General features: G+C 36.9%; 1 protein-coding gene across 1 annotated transcript in view; it reads right to left on the reverse strand.

The window, feature by feature from the left end:
- Nucleotides 1-7,039: 7,039 nt before the first annotated feature.
- The window catches only part of PAX5 (paired box 5), a 402,829-nt gene continuing 392,092 nt past the window's right edge, over nt 7,040-17,776 (reverse strand). The window contains exon 11 of the mRNA XM_073549659.1: nt 7,040-7,934. Within this exon, the coding sequence (XP_073405760.1) occupies nt 7,861-7,934 (74 nt within the window). The 3' untranslated portion in view covers nt 7,040-7,860. The remainder of the gene's footprint in view (nt 7,935-17,776) is intronic.

A 17,776-nucleotide genomic window follows, 5' to 3' on the forward strand; every position in this document is an offset into this window, starting at 1 on the left:
AAAAAATGTTCTAAATAACATACCTCCTCTATGATTTCCATTTATCCAAAACACCAAAACAGACAATTGGAGCTGGGTTGTCTTGGTGAGTCAACCTATTTATACTCTGTACTAGATATGAAACATATTTTAAAGAGCTGTTCAATCACTTCTGGTGTTTAATTCCTGGTTAATAGATAAAATAAAAGAAATGCAAATAGAAGGATAGTGCAATAAACTTAACAATAAATACTGCAAGATACATGCTGTCATGGGGCCTAATAAATGCCATGGTGCCCAGGATGCCAAGTTGAGAACACAGGACACAGAAGTGAACACTGCCTCGGTCCAGCTAGGAGAGCATTAAAAGTTGGCATATATAATGTGTCCCTCTGATGTATATATTGCAATTAGGCTTCTGTGTAGTTTATTACGCATTGAAGACAATACAATATATCTAATATATAAAGCTCAGTGTGTGTGTGTGTGTGTGTGTGTGTGTGTGTGTGTGTGTGTGTGTATGTTTGTATGTGTGTATGTCTGGGATTGGCATCTGCACCGTCGTAGCTACAGCCACAAAATTTTGCACAGTCACACGTCTGGACCCCGAGAGCGTCATAGGCTATGTTGTGAGGCAAAATTTTAACCCCGCACGTTCCAATTCACCAAACAATTTTGCCCCTATCTACATAATGGGAAAAAGTGAAAGGAAAAGCGTTGGAGGCAAATTGACAGCTGCCAGATGTGAACAAGGGGGACTTAAAGAATGAGAACGATGGCACAAAAGAGTATATACCATACAGTTTCTAAGGTGGGGCCCTGACATGGGATACTCACCACACACGAGGATATGAAGACACACACAAAATGCGCCACACACTACCACGTGCTTCAACACATATACCACCCTCAGCACACATTTCACCACACATACACCAACCTCGCCACATAAAAGTCGAAACACAAAAGTCGCCACTCAAAACTTGCCATGCTGTCCCAGAGCTGTTTAAAAGATGAAAAATGAGCTGTGATTGGTTGCTATCAGCAACAGTTTTCTTTGTAGACAGTTGTGGTAACTGAGGCCTATTATTCTTATCATTTCTATGGTGTTATCGTCCTTCTGTAAAGCTGGAAATAACACAATTTATTACCGTGCCAACACAGACCACCCTCTGACACAGACTGCAGGGGGAGCCCAGTATCACACAGGATAGGATTAGATACACGGCTCAGCAGTCAGTATCACACAGGATAGGATTAGATACACAGCTCAGCAGTCAGTATCACACAGGAGAGGATTAGACACATGGCTCAGCAGTCAGTATCACACAGGATAGGATTAGATACACAGCTCTGCAGTCAGTATCACACAGGAGAGGATTAGACACATGGCTCAGCAGGCAGTATCACACAGGATAGGATTAGATACACAGCTCAGCAGTCAGTATCACACAGGAGAGGATTAGACACATGGCTCAGCAGTCAGTATCACACAGGATTGGAATAGATACACAGCTCAGCAGTCAGTATCACACAGAATAGGATTAGATACACAGCTCAGCAGTCAGTATCACACAGGATAGGATTAGATACACGGCTCAGCAGACAGTTTCACACAGAATAGGATTAGATACACGGTTCAGCAGTCAGTATCACACAGGATATGATTAGATACACAGTTCAGCAGTCAGTATCACACAGGATAGGATTAGAATCACGGCTCAGCAGGTAGTATCACACAGAATAGGATTAGATACACATCTCAGCAGTCAGTATCACACGGGATGGGATTAGATGCACGGTTTTTATGTGCAAGATAATCATTATAATTTGTTATAACTAACCACAGTTGGTTACTATGCCCAGGCAACGCCGGGCTCTTCAGCTAGTATATTTATATATATATATATATATATATATATATATATCTATATAGATATAGATATATATATATATATATATATATAGTGCCATCCGGATCAGTTTTATTGTGTATCAACTGATAAAAACTGCTGTCAAGATGGATTGAAAAATGAAACAGTTAGCATTTTCTGATCATGCTACTTGAAAGGTATGGAGAAACAAGTGATCTGATGAGAGCTTTGCGCACAAACATATACACTGACACCCTTTGGCATGCTATCAATGAGGCTATTAATGGTGGTTGGAGCAATGTTCTGCCACGTTGAATGCACTTGGACACGCAAATCATCAAGATCCGCTGATGACAGTTCTTTTTGTAATTGTCATCTAATGATGTCCCAGATGTGTGTGATGAGATACCAGTCAGCAGACCATGGTAGTACGCTAAGACTATGCAGGGTGCTCAGTGTAGCATGAGGAACATGCTTGGTTGTGGTGTTGTGGTGAAAAACAGCTGTTGGTACACCTTGGAGAAAAGGCCATACTGATGGTTACGCAACCAAATCAGTGTATCACTGAGTTGTTAGTGTACCTTGAATGAAAACTAGTGGGGCCCAGCTATTAGGCTACTATGCGCCATAATACTTGGAGTAGGATGAGTGTGATGTGCCCTCATGAAGGCTAACTCATGATGTTGCCCATGTGGACTTCAGACTACTCTCTGTATATGACTGTGACCGAAGCAAAAACTCTCTGAAGAGTATATACCTACATTCCAGTCATGGTCATCATTCTCTGCACCATGATGGCTTTTGAAAGCAGTGGTGTGAGGTCAACAGAACACCATTAGCTGGGTGTCTGGGTCATAGCACAATGTTAAGAAATCCTGCTGTTGTTTTTTATTGACACTGATGCCTTAGGATTGGTATGTGATGTCTAATTTAACTTGCAGTATAGAATGGATCATGGAAGCACTTGCATGGCCATTTCTCCAAAGTGTCCTAGGAGCTGTCTTACAACAAGACAACACTATCCTGCAGGTTGCTCAAAGTAGTGGAGCAGCATGTGGCTTGGTGCTGTCTAAACGTACTACCATGGATTGCAGCATCTCTTGTCTCCCAGCGAACACATCTGTAACATGGCAACTGCAAAGTGAGGTACCAGCAGTAGATCTTGATGATTTGTGTTCCCAAGTGCATTCTGAGTGCAGAACATTAATAATTAATAGCCCCATTGATAGCTTACCAAGGCATGTAAGTGAGTGTTTTTCTGTGGGGCGCTCATACTCAATACTGAATAAATTGAGTTTTTTGGAAAATTTTATTTACATTTTTTCATCATTTGCATATCATTAACATGTCTATCTATTCTTCTATTCTGTGATTTCCATTACTCCACAACCGTTCCTTCTTGGTGTTACGATTTCAGTGTTGAGGAGTGTATTTACATTTTTTACTCAACGCCAGTTTTCCATAATTAATTTAGAAGAATAGTCCTCCTGACAATGTACAGGGGTTGCCTGTTTCTGACATGGAATACCAAGGCTTCGTATACACGACACTTTAGCCTTCTAGGTCTGTGATCGATGCCATAGAACAAAATCACCCAAAGGTTCCCATAGAAAACACAAAACATATAATGTGTGGAATACATTCTTTTGGTGTGGTTGTCATTAAAGGAATGTGCAGCTTAATGCAATTCACTATGGAGTCCTACACAATTATAAAAAAGAAATCCCTATGCATACTTTTGTGCCCCATGAGAAAAATGGGGGCCTAATGATATTTTCAGCACATATGGTGGTAGGTTTTCTTGTCGGATACTTTTTTTTTACATGAACTATGCACCTTTATGGCCCTATTAGAGCTCTGTAGAATACGTGCTGTAATATGGATGTGTTCATTAGGCTTACAGTAATACAAGTGTTTACACAGTAATGTACTTCTAACTGATCAGGGGGAAAGCTAGCAATGAATCCACCATGATCAAGTGTTTGCACAAGAGATCCTATACTTTTTAATAGCAAGAAGAAACAAGTACAAACCTGATTCTCACTTCCCCTATCACATATAAAAAAATACATAAGCAACGCAAATCCGATTAGTGAAATCAAATGTCTGGTTGGATTTTTAAGCTTAATTATAACCTCCTGGAACATCAAGAAAACCATTTGTTTTTGTTTAGCTATGTATTTACTAGAGCTAAATGCATATTCCCACCCTGGACACCTACAGAATATCCATATAATGAGTCATTACTGGCTGATATTATAGGTTTCAATGTTGCTTCTGTGATTCGCATGGCCATATACATGAAGAAATCTACATGAATTCTCTGCCGCTTGCCATGTCAAACAGGCTACCTTACCAGATGGGACCTTCATTCTCTTCAGAAGTATGGGTGGTAGAAATGCATATTCCACAAATGTGGAAATGCACCGTTAATAATAAGCTAGAAATAGGTGCTGACAAAAGTGAGGCAAGTATACTCGTATATCTCCTTTTTCAATTGTTTGGGAATATCTTGCAGCTTTTTTGCGGGTCTTGTTAATCAGGTGTAATAATAAGCACAGAACTTGATAGATTTCTTCTACATCATAAATTGAAATTTAGCAATGTTTGTATATGACGTCAATTTATTAGGAAGTCTTATGTAGATAGAGTACAGGGTTCCCTTTAAATCTCTAGTAAAACAAGCAATCCTCTTTGCATGATTCAGTGTAATAGAGCTTTCTCCTGTTCAAATATCACATATCTCTGGGGTCTTCATCCACACTATTTATGGGAAGCAGCTCCATAAAAATAAATAATCAATTTAAATCCATTCCATGCTGCTTTTTATCTGCACAAATAGATAGGAGCTGCGGGATTTGACCTCATATGTTGGTTAAACAGATGCATTGTGTGGTGTTTTGTCTCTATTTGCAAATTCATTAGAAAACTATGCACCACACACAATCGAGGAACAAGCAGGGATGTACAATATTATTAAAGTGGAACATAAATCCCATACTGCCGAGCTTTCACAGAGTTACTGCACAATGGCCCTTTTATCGTATGTACATATACATCATATATATACATACACACGCTTATATACCTGCTCAAAATTACTGTTATTGTGAACAGTTAAGCAAGTTGAAGATGAAATGATCCTGTCATTTTTTACATTTTAAAAATTACAAAAAAAAGACAATGGACACACTTGGAAATTTGTGTGCTCAGATAACTTTGACCAAGGTTTCAGACCTTAATTATCCTGTTAGGGTTATGGCTTGTTCATTATCATCATTAGGAAAGGCCAGGTGATGCAAATTTCCCAGCTTTATAAATCTCGGCCTCCTCAAAACCTTGTGCCAAGGAACTGCAGCCATTGGTTGTTCTAAGCAGCTGTCTAGCACTCAGAAAATGAAAATAGTGGAGGCTCACAAAGCAGGAGAAGACTATAAGAAGATAGCAAAGCATTTTCAAATTGCCCTTTCCTCAGCTTGAAATGTATTTACAAAATGGCAGTTAGCAGGAACAGTGGAGGTCAAGATAAGATCTAAAGACCAAGCAAAATTTCAGTGAGAGCTGTTCGTAGGATTGCTAGAGTGGCAAATCAGAACCCTCACTTGACTGCAAAAGACTTCAGAAAGATTTGGCAGACTCTGAAGTTGTGGTATATTGTTCTACTATTCAGTGACACCTGCCGAAATATGGCCTTCACGGAAGAGTCATCAGAAGAAAACCTCTCCTGCATATTCATCATAAATTCAGCTTTAGATGTATGCAACAGAACATCTAAACAAGCCTGATGCATTTCGGAAACAAGTCCTGTGAACCGATGAGGTTAAAATAGAATTCTTTGACCACAATGATGAAGGTATGTGGGGAGTAAAAAGGGCACAGAATTTCAAGAAAAGAACATCTTGTCAACAGTTAAGCATGGGGGTGGATCAATCATGCTTTGGGGTTGTGTTGCAGCCAATGGCAAGGGGGAACATTTCACAATTAGAGGGAAGAATGGATTTCATTAAACTTCAACAAATTCTTGATGCAAACATAACACCATCTGTAAAAAATCTGAAATTTAAAAGAGGATGGCTTTTACAAATGAATAATTATCTCAAACACACTTCAAAATCCACCCCAAATGACGCAAGCTGAAGGTTTTACAATGGTCCTCACAGTTCCCCAATCTAAACATCATTGAAAATCTGTGGCCAGACCTCACAATAGAAGAGCATGCAAGACGACACAGGAATCTCACAGGAATGGAAGAATTTTCCAACGAAGAATGGATGACAATCCCTCAATTAAGAATTGTAAGACTCTCAGCTGCTTACAAAAAGGGTTTATAAACTGTGATACTTGCAAAAGAGGTGCTACTACCTACTATCCATGCAGGTTGACCAAACTTTTGCATCCGCCCATTTTTTTACTATAATTTTTAAAATGTTAAAGAAGAAAATTACATTTTTTTTGCCTAAAATACAAAGGAAATGTGATATCTTTAATGTTAGACCTTTTAGAGATCATTTCATCTTCAACTTGCTTATCTGTTCACAATAACAGTAATTTTGACCAGGGATGCTCAAATTTGTACATGCCACTATATATATATATATAAATATACATATGTATATATACTGTATATACACACACTCATATATAAAATTGGATTCTGGATCATTTAATTCTTAAACTGTAGGAGCTCCCCTTGATTGGTCTGTTATGTATGTTAGTTGTCACTGTGATGAATATAATTAATATACTGTGAACTGACAATAATCAAGTGTCAGTAACTTGATAATTTAAGGTGACATTGCCATTAAAGTAAAATTTTTCTCTTGAATTAGAAACCCACATCCAAAGCATGACTACCACACAGCAGAAGGGTGACTTAACTGAGCTCCAAAAAAAAATCTGCAGAAGAGCTCTTGGCTTTCATGCATCATTTATAATACTGTTCTCTAGGACTGAACATATTTTTGGGCACCGTTAGTCTACCCAGGCGCAAATTCACCCTCTATAGTTACACATTTACCCAGCAGCATTAAAACAGGAGGGAGATGTTTCTGTAAAGCCTCAATAATCTGCACAGGAAGCAGGAGTGGATTACTCATGCATTTCTGAATGATTTTGTACGACCACACTTGTTTTCCATTAGTGAATATGCTACATAAAGGGGCAACATTTTATACATTCATTTATTTCTGTGTTCCATAAATGCAAATGAACATTTTGTAAAGTAGTCCAGCAAAAGATGCTCTTTCTCTCTTTCTCTTACAAAATATATATTTGAACAAATACATTAATTGGATGTAATAAACGTGTCCAGATTTCCTGACCAAGAAGTTTTTAGTAGGCAAGTAAATTATGACAGATTAACACTTCCCCGTGACATAAATCATTTAATTTGGTCCATTGTGCAGAGTACCATACTTCCAACTTTTAGCACATAGAATTAATCTCTCATGTATACTGGGAAATCAGCCTCATATATACCCAAAATGGATGGTAACCTGGTTTAATGTCGGCTTAAAGCTTACTGAATTCAGTGAATCAGTGCAGCATTCCATAAAACAAGCGGTTTATGTTACAAACATGTATTATGTTGCTGTATATGCTAAGCCACTCTCATAAATTACACAAACGAGCATGGTATTTACAATGGTGCTGTATATGTGAGTAGACCTCTCGAGGCCAACAACGTGTGTCCTCCTGTCGAAATGAACAATACAAGCAAGTTAATTGGTTAATTGTTTTCCTCTTGCCCAGTGTAGCCAAATCAGCATATCATTTCAATATTCATTAGGTTACAAATTTGAGCAAGCTCGGTGATGTACAGAACAATATAAACAATTTAAAATCAATTCCTATAAAAGAAAACAAGGATGGAAATAAATTATTGGGTTGTCCGATGTGTCTTTCCTGGTAAACGCCTTCTTTTGATCTTGAGATCTTATAGTAATATAATTAATATGGTACAATTCCTACGAATGGTGTTATAAGTGCTTATGTTCCAGTTGCATTGTCAGTGACGATCATAGGCAGTTGCAGCAGTAGGGGGCGCTGCTCCTCTTGCTGCACTGTAATAGTATGGAGACCCTGAAGACACAAAAAAAAGTGGGTTAGTAAACGCTCCAGAACATGTTCATGCCAAAGATATTTGCATTGATTATTAATCAGTCAATGACCACCTAGCAACTAATCTTTACCTAATTATTACTCCTCATTACTAGATAGTGTTATTTATATTTTTTGTGTAAATAGGTAGAAGTACTATAAAAACCTTCAAAATTAAAAAAAGTCTATCATTTCATTGAATACATTTTACCTGAGTAAATATGTTCTCAATATTTAATTCTTTAATACATGAGTTCATGGAGGACCGGGGCAGAAGAGGTCTTCATAAAAGAATTGCTACCAAATTCCATGGCCAGTTACTTAACTATGCATAGAAACATAGGGATTGTAGTGCAGAAATTGGCAGCAGGTGCTCTGGACTGATAGGTCAAAATATGAAATATTTGGCTGTAACAGAAGGCAGTTTGTTGCAGAAGGGCTGGGGAGCATGATAATGAGTGACTGCAGGTAGCAATGAAGAATGGAGGCGGTGGTTGGCTAGTTTGGGGCTACATTCAGCAAATGATGTTGAAAATTTGGGCAGGATTAATGTTGTCTTCAGTGCTGAGAAATACAGGCAGATAAAACATCATGGAGTACCATCAGGGAGGTATTTGCTTGGCTCCAAATTTATTCTGCAGCAGAGCAATGACCCCAAGCTTACAGCGAGTGTGGTTAAAAAAGCATTCCCATCAAACTTTTTATACTCTTAATATATTGCAGCCATCATATTATATAGCACTTTTTGCTTACAATTGCTCATCTTGTCTTTCTACCCAGTAAATTATTCTCTTTTCTTTACTCATGTTACTCATGGTAGAAACAAGAAGTCTATTTTCCCTGCAAAATCATTCCTCTCTTCATCTATTGACTCAGATGTTCCCTCCTCTCCCCTGCCAGGTAATTTTGCAGTGAATTATGACTCGCACAGGCAAAACTTACCTCCTGTTTCTACATAGAGCTTAGAAGGAATCCGATAGTTATTTTTTAATCACGTGATGTCATAGAGCTAAATAAAAATAAAAGAATTTCCTGTGTAGAAGCAAATAATTAGCACGAGTAAATCCACAGTGCTATGTGATATTATGATTGCAATACGTTAAGAGCATATACATTTTGATGAGCGCGCACCTATCAAAACCATCTTTAGAATAAGAAGAACAAGGAGTCCTGGAAGTGATGATATGGCCCCAACAGTGCCCTGATCGCAACATCATTGAGTTTGAGTGAGATTGCATGAAGAAAGAGGAGGATTTGCACGAGCTTACATCCACAGAAGATTTGCAGTTAGTTTGCCAAGATGTTTGGAACAACCTCCCTGTCGAGTTCCTTCAAAAAAAGTGTATGAGTATACCAAGAAGAATATATGTTTTAATGCTGTTTGTAAGATAAAGGGTCGTCACGCCAAATATTGCTTTGGTTTAGATTTTTCTATTTTTGAAAGCATTCTCAAAGTGTTGCATTTTTTTCCACAAATGGCTAAAACATTTGCACAGGACTGTATACCTGAAAAAAATTAAACATGTAGTTTGACACTATCATATTAGTGTGAATACACGTTTGTATATTTTACGCAATGCTTAAAATGTGCAAATTTAAAATATACCATCTATTAGAACTGTTAGAGTTATTTTAAAGACTTTCTCCATCTTTTTGCTGTGTCTCATTTTATGTTCAGAACTTTCTACTGATTAATTTCTTTATACATCTTTATAAAAGTCAGAGGTCACTTTTTCATTCACAGAGCTGAAAATCTCATGGAGAGACAAAGTTAAATCAACAGTACAAGCGAAGATAATAAACTTTGTAATATATCTTATTAGAGAAAAAATCTCCCCCCTCCTGGACTTTTCAGACCCTTCTTGTCTCCTGCATTGAGCATTTATTCTCAAATCTGTCTAAATATTTGACTTTTAAGCGGGATCATATAACACCAGACCTATACAACTTTATGGAAAAAGTTTGGGGAAAAGTAGGATAAAAACAGAAACAGGAAACGACAAGGAGAATCTGCAGAGGCTTCTAGTGTGGAGGAAATAACTGATGAAAATGCAATTTAATGGCCTTAATTAGTGTCATTCCTCATATACACATGGCATCTTATTCTGAAGAGTGTGAGCAGGCGATCCCATGACCACATGTATGCAAGAATTGAGAGTGACGGAGTCTAGTCAACACATGACCGCAAGTATGCAAATCGTGTACATACAGTCATTTTAATGTCCATCTGTATTATTAATATAGAGCAATCTTGATTAAGAACCAGTTGATTTGAAACACAAAAGGCAATGAGTTTCCCAGGTTACTTGCCTTTTTCCAAACTAATGGTTTTTTACCATAATTTTAACCATGTTATACATTAAAGATTTTTGTTTTTAAATAACTATTCACCGATGGATCTGTTGCTGGATACTATGATAGAGGATTTGTGACAGTATGTGCAAAACATACGGTCATGATTTGGCAGCCTGCAGTCACACATAGTGATTGTAGACTTCACTTCTGAAAATGGAAACCTTTAATAAAATACAAAAAAAGCAAATATGCTCCCTCTACAGATTGTTGAAGGTAGCTAAAATTGTACAATTTAACTTTATGTCTATGCAAGAAATCTACATTTCTATATAATGGAAAAACAGCTCCCATATAATAAAATATAACACAAAAATAATTGAAATGATAATAAACATAAATTAAGTGTACCATTTTGTACATATTTTGAAAGAAACAAAATCAACCAATTGATACAGTGATGAAAAATGGAGATTCTCTTTAACCTTAATTCACCAATTTAAATATTGTAAAACTGAAAAAAATCTTTTAGATTTGAATTTGATACTTTAAGTTAATCATTATCGTACATAAAAAACACAAGTAACCTTTGAGTTACCTACATGCGGGAAAATACTTTGAATTAAAGCCCTACTCTTGTAAAAAAGAAATGAGCAGTTTCCAGTAAAGTTTCATATTTTCTTAGTTAATATTAGGAATATGATTGATAAATTGTATTCCTCTCATTTATAACACGATTATTGCTAATTAATAAATGCTCTGGTATAGTTTATTAGTGATCACACCTACTGATGCATATTTGATTTTCGATATAGTTATTCAGGGCAAGAGGAAGTCAAGGTCAAGGCCATATACTTTTTTTTCAAAATTCCATTAGAAAAGTCAAATTGAATAAAGGTTAAACATTCTGCTATTAACTTTACTGACTCTCTGCTGCAAATCATCTACATAGCAAAAAGACTAACATGAAAATAGGTTATTGCCATGTAGAGAGGATGATATATGATGGCTTGTCAGTGAAAATGCAATAATTAGCTGGGAACAGATAAGAAGACTAACAAGTCAATGTAAGAAGTCCACTACAGTTCAGAATATTGCAATGTTGCTATATTTACATAAATTGTTTTATCCTGGACCAGATAATATTACATCTTCAGACTATAGGGTACAGTATATCTAATGTATTCTTATTTCTACTATCATTATCAAATAAACGGTTTTCCTTAAAAGTGATATCGAAGATTAAAAAAGGGTCTTTCCTTAGAGCAGACATTTTTTATTGGTATTCTTACGCTGAAACTCAACACAATTCGCTTGAATGCCAAAAACAAACAATGGACTATGGTAGGACTGTCCCTAGAAAAAAAATAGGGGGGACTGCATCACTTTATGGCCAAAACCTGACACTTAGAAATGAGTAACTTTTTGTGTCTCACGTTGTTATTGGGTACAGATTAGCGAACATTGTTGGCTCCCTATTTATTCAGCAAGCTATAGCGCTTACCGTAGAAGCTGCATTGGGAACCCGGATACATGGAGCGTGCCAGCTGATCAGGTGATTGGTGCCGCAGTTTCATGTGTCACGGCTATGTGACAGTCACAACACATGCATGGACAGCCTGTTTATTGGGCTCTCCATACATGTGCTGTGACTGTCACACAGCAGTGACTTTTTCAGAGATGGTGCTACTAAATGCTATTATTTGTTTATCTAGTTAGTTTTTCTTTATTTTTAACAAGTAAAAATGTGGGTGATTTCAATATTTTCATTTTTTTATGTTTTTTTAATATCATGGACTGATTTCGAGCTCAGCTTTAGCTTGTAGATGAACTTCATAAAAATAGCAAGGAAGCAGTAACAGGGCCTTTCAGCAGACCCCCATCTGCCATGGTAACCCAGAGGTCAACTGCAATCACGTCATGGGGGGCAATGAAAGCCAATGCGAGCGAGCACCAATGAACGTTCTGTTTAAATCCAGCTGAAAGTTAATAGCCGCAATTGGAGCTTACCTCGATACAGATGCTAGCTATGTAACACAGCCAGCAGCATCTAATGTGTGTGGAGTGGGCTCAGTTCCTGAGCCCCCTCCACACATACAGATCCCTTCCCAGGATGTTAATTCACATCCTAATGTTGGAATGGGTTACGACGCATTTGCCTTCTAACAAATTTGGTACATTATACTTCAGCAGACTGTTGATCAAGACTGGCATATGAAACACCAATGTTGATTAATTCTGCCCTTAGCCTTTTTTTATCCAATATAACAACTATCATTATGAGTTAAGAACTATAAGAGATCCCATACAAATAGCTCATAGGGAAAGCATCATCAGAATATAACCAGTTGTTGAAATGAGGTTTTTATTTATTATATCCTACTATTGTATATAAAAACAAAAGAAAAATCTTGCAATTTTCTTACTGGCCACTAAGCATAATATCAGACTCCTATTTCCTGTTCACAAAATGGACATTGAAAGCAAAAAAAACTGTCTCAGACCCTATTTGCACAGAAGCACATAAATGAAAAGCATGATCAAAAAAGCATAACAACCATCCCACCACGACAAGGTGTACCCAATCTTGACTGTCCTATCTCTAGTATTAAAACCTCACCTTGTATACTTTAAACAAACAGGCTATTGCTCCCTCTTTTTGAGCATTTTATCTATATAACTTCCCATGGGTAGGTGTCTGAACTGTCGGGCATGGGTCCTGCTCTGCCCGCATCTAAATTGAGGTCAGCTGATACAAAGTGAGGTTTTAATACTGGAGACAGGACCTTCCTGATTGGGTACACCTTGTAGTGGTGGGATGACTTTTTTGTTTAAAAAAGTGTTAACCAAGTACTTTATGTTATTTATATACTTACTGCAGGGTATATGCTCATTTTGTTTTTATCTTGGGTTTTGTCTGTTAAATGGCCACTGTGTGAATGTGATCCTACACATTATTATTATTATTATTATTATTATTATTATTATGCATTTATATAGCGCCATTTATTCCATGGCACTTTACATGTTAAAAGGGGAAATATAGACAAGTATAGTAAACATGTGTAAGACAAGGGACACACAAGTACATAAGGAGAGGGGACCCTGCCCGCGAGGGCTCACAGTTTACAAGGATGGGTGAGGATACAGTAGGAGAGGGTAGAGCAGGTCATGCTGTGGTTCAGTAGACCGAGGATCATTGCAGGCTGTAGGCTTGTCGGAACAGGTGGGTCTTCAGGTTCTTATTGAAGGTTTCCGTTGATGGTGAGAGTCTGATGTGCACATTGCAGTTATATCAACTTATGTTCTGGCTCATTTCTTTGGATTTACTCCTATTTGCATAGAAGTCTTTTTGAGGGGAGATTTATCAAGCTAAATGCACCAAAAATCTGCCATTCATGACTTGCAGCTTGTTTTTATGTTTTTAGACACTTTTAATATCTGTCCAACAAGGATCTGTTCCCTCAATGAAAAGGGGTGTGGATTGTTAGAAAGAAGTGTGACCTAAATGCAACAGAAAATGCCAAATGATCTATATGAGTGTAAAGCAATATTACTAACATTTAGGTCACCCCAATACATTGTGTAAATCCTCCCTGGTTTATTGCATTCACTGTATGTACAGTATGTTGGTTCACTGTACATATGAGTTATTTTGTATATTTGTTATCGTCCAACGAAAACCTTAGATGTGTTGGTCTGTGACATTTCAATTGCACAAGTTACATTTACTGCAAAGGACAGCAACATTTTATCAAATAAAATCTTGATGTTGAACATCAAGTTAGGAAGTAATGAGGAGAATGGTAAAGAGATTCTTAGAACAAACCAGCATGAAATTGAATCATTTTTCTTCATTAGCCAACCCTTGCCATTATCGAGGTTCAGCATGTGTGTTAACCAGCCTTAAAAATATCGTGCAGAAAAAGACTGCGCTTCCTCCCAGACCATTACCAATTTACATGGAGGCTATAGGCCTCCTGCAAGAACATCACCTTAAATCAAAGCTTTTCCACACTTCAGCAACTTAGTTACATCAGCAGCACTTGAAGGATTTCATATAAAGGGACATTTTATAGATGAAGCAGGTTCTAGATGCAGTTCTACAAAAATGTATTTAACATGTCCTACATTTAAATAAAAGTCTATCGATCAGAATAAGGAAAAATTAGTAATTTTCTTAGCAACCATTTAGATTTTAAAGGAAAACAGTAATATCCCTTGCAGAGAAAAATATGTTTGTATTATTTATTTTTTACTATTGATTGATTTTACATGTTTACATTTTTCAGAATTTAGAATTGTAGCATAGGTATGTTATAAACCGAAATTCATTTGGAAGAGGAAATTTATAAATTTTACATATAGGATGAAGGCTGTTGAGTTTTGACGCTAAAGATTATTATTATTATTATTATTATTAATAAAATATACTCGCTAATCTCCTTTTTTGAAAAATAAAATAAATTTGATCTACCCAAAATTAGATCACATACTTTTTGTCTTCCAATAAATCTTGAAACCTCTTAGGCAATAATAATAATGTAGTCAAGTGATGACAATTAATTGGAAGTTTTACTTATCTCATTTGTGCAAATTATGCAGAAAAAAATTCTAATTATTTTATGCAAAGTCAAAGTGGACTAATTTTTGACAGCCATGTTAAAGGTGTTAAGCGTATTTTCCTTTGATAAGTGTTGAAGATGTCTCAACAATAAACGCTTGTGTGGCAATAACTATGAGAAGAGGTTAAGGTTCACTCTCCTAATTCAGTCTTTCATTAATAACATATGCATTTTACTTGAACAAAGAATCTGTCTGAACATATTGCCATAGGCATTGTATTACTGGTAATGTACAGAGGTTTTTACATACAAGTAGCATGAAGTTAAGTCGTAAAATATAATGACATTTGAAATATTGTACTATTATAGAGAAAATATGATTTCTCAAGAATGTGTCAACTGTAAACCTTTTTAAATACATGGAAATATATTTAAATTTTTACTTAATTAGGTAAATAAACTCAGGGGGTATTTATTAATCACTCAGATTTCCAGGTGGCATTACAGATTTGTATATTTGCCATCTGCTCTGTATGGAATGCATGGGTTATTGTACTGCTCATGTGATCCAGCCTTGTTCCTATTGGACAACTCAGCTGTAAAATAACTAGTTAGATGCAATTAAGTACAAAATTATGTCCTATGAATCAATGATTGATGCTGAAAAGAAGCAAAGGTTGATAAAATGGCTAGCTTGAAAAAATACATGCTGGCTGAATTAATTGATTCCATTTGTCTATAAAAACGTATATATTTTTATATATACACACACACAGTTTAAGAACTACAGTATATAAAGAGGAAAATTGCATTTCAGATGTTTAATGGAAAGCTATGTATGTAATAGAAAGAAAGCAAATATATAAATGGACAGTACAGAGAATTAATAATCTCTTTACTCCTGGATTTCCAACGATGTATAAAGGGAAAGGCTTAAAAGCCATCAGAGGCAATTGTTCACTGCACAAGCAGTGAGATTATGGGACTTTCGGCTACATCATGTTGTAATGGTTGAATCACTAAACAAGTTCAAGGAGGACCTGGATGCCTTTCTTGAAAACTTTTCCAGATACAGTAACTCTACATGGAATATCATCCAGAGGAACTAAAAGGGTAGTAGAAGTCTCCATACATGTTGTATTAAATTTGTTCGAACCCACCGAATCCGGAAGAACATTGATCTATTGCATTTTTGGGAGGAGTCTATCAATTCTCTCCTGACAGATGATGTTGGGGGAAATAATAGTTAGGGGCAGTTTCAATTCAATCACCAGACTCTTTTGTTCTGCGTGATTTATGTTGCCACCTCAGTAGTAGTTTTCTCTCTTCTCCCCATTGAAAACACATGAACTCTTTGCCTAGCTGAATATTCATATGTAAGGGTGAGTCAAGAGAGATGAATGTTGAACTCCAAAAAAGTAATAACAGAGACAATAATAATGATTTTAAAATGAAGAGTATCAATATGAGATGGACTGAACAATACATCATACGATGATTACAGGTCAACAAGTGTGCATGTGGTCATGAAATCCATATACATGACTCACTGAACTCAGCAAAGATCCATTATCTCAATAGATAAACTAATGGGATCAAATCTGTCTGCTTGAAAACACACTGTATCACTTGTATGTTATAGGTCATGTATAAAGACTGACCAGATGAGCAGTACATCAGTATGTAAGGAAGAGGACAAGAGAGAAGACGAGTACAATTTTAGTTGATGCCTAGCTGTGTAATTGCAAGCAAACACCATCATCTGCTGGTTAAAGGCGAAAGTGAAAGTAAAGAAAGAATTACAGTAGTAGGAATTTAATAGTGGGAAGATAAATTCCTAGAGGAAGAGTTTAATGATGACACCAGGTCAGGTGATACCTGTGCCGCAGTTACTAATGATGAAAGGCCTAGCCAGGCCGAGAAGAGACAGTTGGAGCCAGAACCAGGCCATGTCATGTGGCAGCTAGGTGGGCTTACAGCCACCATCACTACAGAAAGGACTGGGAGGGGTCAGATGCTAGAGAAGGCCTGAGCTGTGAGGAAGATCTGTGTTCCACGGTAGTAGAAATCTGTGAACAGCACCAGTAGAAGTCCATAACCAGCACCAGTAGATTCCATAACCAGTGCCAGTAGAAGACCTTGAGCAGCGCTAGAAGAAGTCCGTGACCAGATCCGAGCCAAGCTCGGGAGATAATCCAACTATAGCAGAGGACCATTCCTGTGGGCCATTACTTCCAGTGCAGACGTACGGTACACGGTGTGGGCTGGGGCCGTGCTTCACACGGAATACCGAGTGTCTCGCATATCTAGGTCTTGCGGCCTAGCAGGAAATATCGGAAACCCTTGCTAGGGCCAGTGTACCGATCAGAGGTGTTTATAGACACTATGACAGGGACGGACCTAGCACTGAGAGTGACACCAGCGAATTTGAGACATAAAGGAATTGTGTGTGTATATATATATATATATATATATATATATACATATATATATATATATATATATATATTTATATATAATATATAGGAAATAGTATTGTTTCTCCAGCAATCAGTTCAATGGTAGGGTAAAATATAACTATTATTTTTCCAGTAAAAAGGTTCCATGTTTCTTCAATCACAATTTTGCATATAGTCAATCCCATTTGGACGACATGTTTCGACACTACATGTGTCTTCCTCCAGGTCTTTTTTTCATATATATACAGTACCTTGTGAAAGTATTCGGCCCCCTGGAACTTTTCAACCTTTTCCCACATATCATGCTTCAAACATAAAGATACCAAATGAAAATTTTAGGTGAAGAATCAACAACAAGTGGAACATAATTGTGAAGTTGAACAAAATTTATTGGTTATTTTAAATTTTTGTGGAAATTGAAAAACTGAAAAGTGGGGCATGCAATATTATTCGGCCCCTTTAACTAAATACTTTGTTGTGCCACCTTTTGCTGCGATTACAGCTGGAA

Source organism: Dendrobates tinctorius, unplaced genomic scaffold (genome assembly GCF_039654945.1).
Source record: "Dendrobates tinctorius isolate UK_male_01 unplaced genomic scaffold, ASM3965494v1 ptg000160l, whole genome shotgun sequence".
NCBI lineage: Eukaryota > Metazoa > Chordata > Amphibia > Anura > Dendrobatidae > Dendrobates > Dendrobates tinctorius.